This window comes from Triticum urartu, chromosome 7 (genome assembly GCF_003073215.2).
Source record: "Triticum urartu cultivar G1812 chromosome 7, Tu2.1, whole genome shotgun sequence".
NCBI classification, from domain to species: domain Eukaryota; kingdom Viridiplantae; phylum Streptophyta; class Magnoliopsida; order Poales; family Poaceae; genus Triticum; species Triticum urartu.
In genome coordinates, this window is record NC_053028.1 from 707,311,601 (window position 1) to 707,320,956 (window position 9,356).

The 9,356-nt window shown below is 47.4% G+C and overlaps 1 protein-coding gene across 1 annotated transcript; it reads right to left on the reverse strand.

Annotated features, from left to right (window-relative positions):
* Positions 1-2,633: 2,633 nt before the first annotated feature.
* Positions 2,634-4,598, reverse strand: LOC125523231 (uncharacterized membrane protein YMR155W-like). The gene has a single exon (XM_048688283.1). The coding sequence runs from the start codon at positions 4,572-4,574 to the stop codon at positions 2,766-2,768; it is 1,809 nt and encodes a 602-aa protein (XP_048544240.1). The 5' UTR covers positions 4,575-4,598; the 3' UTR covers positions 2,634-2,765.
* Between the last annotated feature and the right edge of the window lie 4,758 nt (positions 4,599-9,356).

A 9,356-nucleotide genomic window follows, 5' to 3' on the forward strand; every position in this document is an offset into this window, starting at 1 on the left:
ACCATGACACCGCTATAATCCCGCACCCGGTCGCCCTGGACACTGGCACATGCTGCCGGCTTACCCTGCGTTCATGTGCTATTATGTTGGCATATGTTACATCGTGTGTCTACCCCCACTATATATGAGAGTCCTACTAGGATACCTTGTACATAAAATTCGACACAACTCTAACAAACATCAGCCAATACCATGCTAACTCCCCCCCCCCCCCCCCCCCCCCCCCCCCACTTCCAAATAGAACTCACGTTGTGCAGTATATCAAAACTCCAATCAGATGTGTCAGAGAACTACTCTATAGGAATACAGTATCTAAAATAGGAATACAATATCAACACATGCTCTGAGATTCTTGTCAGTCTTAATCAACACCCTTTTTTCTCAAAGAATCCACACGCTCGTACAATTAGCAAGTGGCAACTTACAATCATGTACTGGTTCCCTTGTAATGATCATGTACTGATTGGCATATACCAGTTACAATAATTGTACAATCAAATTTTGGAAAGTCCTTTGCAATCCTGACTACTAAACATGAATTTCTTGAGCACATTATTAAAATTTGCAGGAGAGAATTTCAAGACGATATTAAATTATATGATGGCACCAGTTCTACCAAAAAGCTTCTTTTACTCCTTGACTCACCGTCATGAGTTGCAAACTTGCATTTGCACTGATGTACTTTATGAAATAGGTACATATATACTACATGAGAGGTTAGCAAAATCCTGTTTTGTCCATTTCCTATTTGAAACAAAAAGTTGTAGTGATCCTCTTCCCCATGAAGTTTCCTGGAAATAATAGGAGAGTAAGCGTTAAAATAGCTGCCATCTAAGGAATACACATAATACAAATGAGGAAGATATCAAGAAACAACAACATTGCAAAATCTGGTAGGTTCTGCATTCACTTGTTCAAACTCATTGCGTACTCCTGCTGTAAATTTTAGAAGGCAATTTCAAGACTACAAACTTCCTCTTAACTCCTCTCTGAACAATGTTTTTTTTATGCAGTCGGATCATTAGTTTTCTTCAGGAAACAATATGAAACAATCTTGTAAGCTATCTCCAGCTGGACCTAGCATCTGATATATCAGATGAATCCTCAACACGCAGTATTATTAGCAGAAAAGAAGCTTTTCCACATATACTTCTTAGATTGTATTTTGCTGAAAAGCACTATTATCGTTAGACCATATAAGCATCAAAAGTATATTGAACCAACTACCCAATATTCTGCAGTAACTATGAGATCCATGATTTGCAATCTAGTAATACTACTCTAGATCAGTAGTAAACTTACCTTCCTGATTAGTGTCACCTCCAGATCCACGAAAATCACTGGTCCCATCCTCCTTATTCCCACGACAATCACAGCTATCTAGTCTTCTCATAGTGACCTCCTTATCAGACCCAGCAGCACATCTCCCTCTGCATCTGCATACAAAACTCGAATCAATGAGCTGGAATTGGTGACTTAACTGATGATCTAGCTGAAAAAGAAGACAAATTCATCCATGTTTGCTGGTAGAGTGACGAGTCCATGGATGGAATCATTGGTATGTGCATGGCGAAGCCGTTGAAGCAGCTGGATGTCGAGGCCCAGCGCGTCCAGGGTGCTCACCATCGACAACAGCAGCCCCGGCTTGGCGGTGTAGTAGAACTCCGCCCGGGTGTCCTCCTCCTTGAGCTCCACCTCGAACTGCAAGCACACCCAGTCAGTCTCCGGTCACCATTTTAAGCTACGTCAGCAATGGCGCTCTGCTCCATTGGCGACTAATGTTTGTGAACGTGCGTATGGAGCCCAGATGGAGCCCTGAGCAATGGCGTTCACAAATAAAACAGCTTGAGAATGCTTGCCCAGAGATGTGCATATAGTTCTGCAGATTTTTGGATAGCAGCGACTAATGTTTGCCTAGGGAATGCTCTAAATCGGCTAACCCTGCCACCCAGAGGCCGAATTTGATGAACACATATGAAAAAATAAACTAAGATTGCAAAGGAGATTGAAATCTTAGGAAGGAAGGGGGTCGACGGGACCTGGGTAGGATCGTGGCCTATATTGCCAATCGATCATGACACCAATAGAGCTATGATGTTGAGGACGGCATGGAGAGCAGACATACCTGTGACCTTCATCCGGCCACCCGCTGCCGGCTAGTTCTTGGCGCGTTCGTTCTCCGTTGCTAATTCACGCGGCCCTCCCTGGCCGCGGCTGCTAGCAGAAGGAGTGACGTGGGAGAGGAGGACTGGGGCGGCGACGGCAGCATGTGTTTATTTCTTTGCTAACAAGATCATGCGTGAGGGTTGTTTGTACAAAAGGAAGGAAGAATGGGCGGGTGGGCTGGTTTCTGGGATTTTTGTGCGCACGTTATGGCAGAAAAAAACGGAGGTGGGATTTCTTTGCAGAAAATCGACGGGGCCTGCGACTTCTTTCGTTCGATAAAAAACCGTGGGAGGAAGCTTCGATCGATCGATTTCTTTGATACAATTTGCAGTGACATGCATGGCTGGTCGTACCTGCTGGCTAAGAGTCTTTTTTTTTTTGCGAATGTGCTGGCTAAGAGTCTTTACCGTCGAAAGTTGGAAACCATGCATATACATACCAGATTAATTTCACAATCAGCAACATCCGAAACAGTGTACAGGTTTAATCTCAAAACAAAACAAAACAAAGCAAAAAAAGTACATGTTCATCCACATGCACATTCTCTAATAATTGCTTTAATCAAATGAAATTAGCACCATGTGAGTTAGCCATCTCACTCAATTAAACTCCTCATCGTTGACCTCCTCCTGCTTCTTGTTCTTTCCATTCTGGGGCTCCCCGGCTTGTGTAACTGTACCCTCCACCATTTCCCCGCGTTGGTTGCTCCCGTCGGCGTCGGCGGCGGGCACCACCTTGAACTTGGCGTAGATGTCCCCCTTGTAGAAGCTTCTGGTCCTCCACACCAGCACCAGCGAGACGAGCGCGCCGGCGAGCGTGACCCCCGTGATTATGAGAAACGCGTGCTTGAAGCACTGCACCCCCTTGCAGATCTTGTCGCCGACGGCGGCGGCGTGGCCCCCATGCTGCCTGGCCGCCTCGGCGTCGTACATGCGGCCGGCGATGCACACGTTGAGCACGTAGGCGCCGATGGGGCTGGCCGCGGAGCCAAAGTTGAAGAGTGTGGAGTAGTACTTGAGGCCGAACACCTCGGAGATGATGGAGAAGAGCAGCGGCCACTGCGCGCCGAAGCAGAAGCCGAGGATCACCGACGCGGCGTATAGGGACTGCGGCACGCCGAAAGCTATGAGGAGGTGGCCGACGCAGGAGAAGAGGAGCACGGCGGTGAGGGCCAGCGGGCGCGGGAACCTGTAGCGGGCGACGAAGAACTCGGACATGTAGCCGGCGCCGACGCGGCCGGCGTAGTTCCAGATGCTGATGAGGGAGACGAAGGTGTTGATGCTCTTTGCCGGGTACCCCAGCGACTGGCCGATCTGCGCCATGTTGTCGATCGCCGTCAGCGTGCCGCCGATGCCGAACACGGACACCACGAACAGAACCAGCATCTCCACGCTCACCAGTGCCTGCATGATGGAGTAGTCCTCCCCCAGCGCCGGCGGCTTGAACATGTTGGTGAGGCAGCCCGTCATGCTCATGCTGCACTTTGGCTGTTCGTCGTCTTTCGCGCTCGCTGGTTCCTCGACGGCAATGGCCGGCGGGTGCTGGAGGGATTCCTCGATCTGGGAGACGGCGGTGTACTCCTCCTTGATGACGACGCTGAGGGGGAGGAAGAGGATGATGAGGAGCACGGTGGCGCCGACGGCGTACGCGGCGTGGGAGAAGCTCGGCACCTGCTTCTGCACGACGATCATGACGAGGAGGTAGGTGGCGAGCGCGATGGAGATGTAGAGGAAGCAGAAGAAGGGCTTGCTGTTGGGCTCGTCGCCCTCCGCGCGGCGCCGGTACGGCAGGACGCGGATGGTGTGCACGAAGAAGATGTAGACGGCGGCGGGGAGCCAGGCGATGAGGAGGACGAGCGACTTGGCGTCGTCGCCGTAGATGGCGAGGTAGAGCTGCGTGTAGATGGCGCCGCTGAGGCCGACGAAGCCCTTGAGCAGGCCGATGACGATGCCGCGGCTCTCCGGGAAGTTCTTGACGCAGGCGACGAGCGCGCCGGTGTTGGAGAAGGTGAGCGCGTTGGCGCCGACGCACATGTAGATGCACATGAGCCACACGGGCGGCGCGGCCGTGCGCTCCGTGAGCGCCAGGTACACCATGAGGTAGCCCGCCAGGTTCATGCCGGCGCCGATGAGGAGCACGGCCCACGTGGGCGCCACCTGCTGCACCAGGCCGGAGACGACGCCGACGTTGGTGCCCAGGTCCTTGAAGAAGCCCAGCGTGTTGAGCGTCTGCTGGTTGTACCCCAGCACGGACCGCAGCTCCTTGGAGTAGAGCGCGAAGATGTAGGTCGACCCTGACGCCGCCATCACCACCATGGACGCGAACACCACGTACCACCGGCTGCGCAGCAGCCGCCCCACGAACGCCGGCGTGCACATCACCGCCGTGGCCCCTTCGCCGCCGGCCATTTCTCCTTCCTCGGTTCCTCTTCTCTTTGGAATCGAAGCAATGGGGATAGCTAGATTGATCTGATAGATACAAGACCAAGTGTAAGCTCTGCTACTTATAGCCACGTACGTGACGACTGGTGTGTAGCGAAAGTACGTAATGGCTGAGTGAGACGGCTATGACATACTAAAAGATTTGGACTAGTTTTCTTGCCATTCCAAGCAGTCCATCCACTGAGTGAGACGGCTATGACATACTAAAAGATTTGGAGAAATGACAAGTACTCAGACACAACGAATGCTAGGAGATAGGAGTACGATGAGGTTGGGTTTATCATATAGCTTAATGCTCTATGCCTCGCTTGATGGGTTTTTTCGCGCAGCCACTTGATATTCGTTGACTTGGGAAGGTGGTGAGCCTTATTTTGATTGGTGGCACGATGATTTGACATTGTTTAATTTGTAGTAGGACTTGCTGTAGTTGTACGATGCTAGCACATGGTCTGTATGGTATCTTGTCGGACGAACAGATCGAGTATGACAGCTAGATAATGATACACATATAAGATAAACCAGTCAGGTATTAGTGAATGTTATATGTAGAATTGTTAAGTTTTACTCACCAACAAAATGTAATAGTCTATCAGCTGGCAATTGTGTGGCTGGCTAGTTTATTCACATGGCACAAGAATTTAAATTCAGGCGGCGGCTAACGTACATTGTGATTGAGATTAGATGACTGCTAGCAGTTTTATTCTTTAGCTTTAGTTTTATTCTTTAGTTTTATCCTCGAAGATCACCCCTTGAGAAAAAAAGATCCTAGTTGATCACCGTGAACTGTGACAACATTTGATTGTGAACTTGACTTTAGCTTAGAATGTGTCATGAGCAGGCAATATCTTCGTCATCTTTTATTTTTCTAATTTAAATTCTTATTCAAACCACATAGACTTTAGAAGGCCTCAAGTTTTCTTTTCGGGAAGAAGTCATCAAGTTTTCTTACTCATGTTTATTATATTTACATCACATAATAATTATTGTTATCAATGTTGTATTTTCTCTCCATAAAAATCAAACGTAATTCCACAGATAGAACTTTTGATTTAATCAGATTACATCTTTCAATTACAGAAGTTCTACCAAGTCTTAAAGCTTTTCTTCGCAAAAGAAGTCTTAAAACTTCCAGTGACGGTGAAGGTGCAGTAATTATTGTACTAATGTAATATATCTGACAAACTGCACTTTGACGGATCTTGTATGGCCAAATAATCTTGGAATGGTATATACATATTGTTGGAAATATGATAAATTTACCAAATGATTCAATCCATTTGAATAGTAGAAAAAGATAAACTGTAATGACAGAGATGGAACAAGATAAATTGTTCATATTGTAACAAACTTACTTCTATTTTTCTTAGCGAATAGGCAATTTGCATCTATTTCTAGCCACTTACATATCAACCAGATGTTAAAAAATTTCCGAAAAGGGAGGATTCCCGGCCTCTGCATCAACCAGATGTAATTATACGTTCAATTTACTCATAGTATGTATTAATTCTACTCCGCCGAGCAATTGTGTGGTTGGTGGTTTTTCTTTTCTTGGCGCACCTGGCAAGTTATTTCACATGGCAAAAGAATTTAAATCAAGGGAACGGCTATAAAATTCTGATTAGATGGTGGCGAGTAGGTTCATTAGCTGTAGCTAAAGTAATGAACACCCTTAAAAAAGATTCATCTATGTTCACTGCAAGCCATGAGATTCAGAATTTGAGCGTGAACTTAGTTATAACTAGCAAAGCCCACGCGGTGGCATGCCGCACCCCTCCATATAGGGCGTCTATATGCAGTGTGTTTACTATTTACATTAGGTGTTGTTAGTTTGATCCCTTCAACACAAGACCTACCTCTCTCCCCCGACCTCCCGACCTCACTCCCCCGAGGCGGCGGTGCCGTGCCGCCCCCGGGGAGTCCCCGTCCAAACCTCCCTCAGCCCCCCTCCATCGCCTCCCACTACCGCCACCGTCGCTGAGGACGCCGTGGGGGGAAGCCCCTGTGGTGAGGCGGCGGTGGCGGCGCTATCCTCGACCGGCGGTAACGCGTGGGGGCAGCGGCGTCCATCTCCCTCCTCCAACGGTAGTGCGCAGCGGGTTGGCGGTGGCCAGGAGATCTCTGGCGGTCGTTCGAGGATGAGATTTTGGCTACGATGAGATCTAATCTGGGCCCGAGGGGTTTAGATCGAGATCCACTGTGGCTGCGCCTCGTCTCGACAACGGCAAGAGGAGATCCCCCTGGGTAATCTCTGTCACACGAGGACGTCTGGGTCTCTTGGTCAGGGCATGGTGGTGGTGGCTGCCTTCTCCACTGAGGGTGGTTGGCCAGGCTGGTAGTGTCGGATCTTGGATCCCACTATTAGCACCGTCGACGAGTTGGGGAGACATATTCGCAGGTGAAAACCGAGCCGACTTCGGTCATGGCGGGCGATGGCGTCGTCTACGTCGTTACCTTGATGAAGGCATCGTCAAGCAACTATCGTCAACCTGCTCGTGCCGCTCTGGGAGAAATCCTAAGATCACCGGATTGGACGATGACGGTGTTGCGGTGTCGTGTTCCCTATTGGGGCATCGTTTGTGGAGCGGCGCCGGATGGAAGAGGCGTGAGGTGGTGTGGCGTGCCTTCTCTCGCGTCGACGACGGCGGGTCTCGGTGGCATGGAGCAGCGGGGTCTCGGCGCTGGACGTGGCATGATGGCCTCGCGCAGGGCGGTGGCGCTGTCTGGCGTCATGGTGGCGTCGACAGCTGACCTAGCAAGGTCTTTGCGTCAGTACCTGCTCTGAAGATGGTTAGGTGGATGATGGCGGCGGTAGCCTCAGTGAGCGCCGGACCGGTGTATGACCCACTCCCGGCATGTGGCTGGGATGGGGCATCCGACATTAAATGCTAGGCTTTGGTGCAATGCTTGTTTGGTATTAGGCTCGGACATTCGGCACCCCTGCATCAAGGGGATAGGAGTAGCGACAGGTGTCGCCTAGATGGTGGCTTCAGGCTTACTGATGTAATGCTTTGTAAGATCTCTGAGAATAATTAATAAAATGGCTGCATGCATCGTCCAGATGCAAAGGAAGATCAACTTCAGAAGAAGAAAAATGGTCAATAAACATGGGAGAAAAAAGAACATGCCAGTAAACTTGTAAGGAGGAGTATCATGATCCTTGTCAAAACAACCTTCTAGGAATTACAGTGAGGTCGACATGAGATTCAGCAATTAGTACTCTTCAAATTGCATCTTTTGTGACAGGTTGAATATTCCTTATGCAATGCATTTCGAAACCATCAAGAAAGCTTCCCACGCTTGAAAATTAAAGCATATACATTTTTTCTTCTATAGACAAATACTATGCCTGCTAATATTGTCGCTGGACTACTATGTGTCGCAAGTGTTGCCAAAAGTGTTGATTGAAGAAAGCCCCTAGAGATATTTGCCTCTTATTGTTCATGCTGGTGCAGTATGGGCTCTAGAAGTGTTTTTAATTGAAACCTTTAGTCTTTAGATGTTATCATGTGTCCTTTGAGACAAAACCTGCACACAAAAAAACTGAAGTTAACGATACTAAGAATATGGTGGATACATCAGGCCTAAATCTGAGTGGATCAGATTCTTATAGTCAAAAAAAGAAATAATGTGGATGAGATTTTGAACTAATGGTTATTTTTGCCAACTGAGGTAACTTTGGAGCAGAGTAAAGAGCATAATAATTTACTATGCAGGAGCTCAAGTCTGATGTGAAAAGAGATTCCCTACTTCATAAGATGCATGTACTAATCAAAACCATATGCTGCCATAGGCAAAATCTTTAGAGCATGGCCAAATCGAATAAGGGTCTGTCTAGGACACATCTAGATGTGACATAGTTATGTCACATCTAAGCTCATGTCCACTTTGTTTGTGGTCTTTTTCTTTTGTCCTAGTTTTTTTTGTTTCTTGTTGCTGCATTATATATTTATGGAAGCTTAGATGTGATATTCTTAAAAAACATCTAGATGTGAATTAGTCAAACTGATTGAATAAATATAGGACTGACCAAGTACGGCTGAATCTTCCCTTGTAGTAATAATCCTTGCAATTCTTTTATGGACAATGGACTATTACTGCAAGGATTATTACTCATGTCTGAAAGTGGCCAATTAGAGAATATAGGACTGACTAACTAATCATACTGTCACAAGTTACCTTCTTCAGGGTACACATATATACGTACTACATACAGCGTACTTCCAGTACTGCGAAAATATATGGAGAAGGTAGACACTGAAGAAAGGGTTCTCATAAAACTTACCCTTCCCAGAAGGACATGATGGAAAGATACCTGACCGGAAATCACTCCAAGATCTTTGCTCATGAGTTTTGACAGCACAAAAGCAAGAGTTACTTATTATGTGCATATAACTAATTTTCCAAGTGCTGTAAAATATACATCTTAACAGAGGAACCCGAAAATGAGAACTTGATGCATACACGGATACACCTGCATGTATCAAAAACAATGTTAGGTGTAATTTTCTAAAGATGAACCTGAATACGGAAATGAAAATTCAGAAATACAACACATATGCAAATGTTCCTATTGATGGCTTGAGAATTTGCGATGTTTTTCATAGTGTGATTTCCATTTGGTTTCATTGGATTTTTGTTATTCTTCAAATACTTCTAATGCTAATCCAACTAGTGGCGGATCCAGGACCCACGCCGGGGGGGGGGGGGGGGGGGGCTGGGCCTGGGGCGTGGGAAAAAATTACTTCGTTA

What these genes read in the sequence shown, in the direction of transcription:
- LOC125523231 (XM_048688283.1), bottom strand. Translation starts at nt 4,574, where the DNA reads ATGGCCGGCGGCGAAGGGGCCACGGCGGTGATGTGCACGCCGGCGTTC.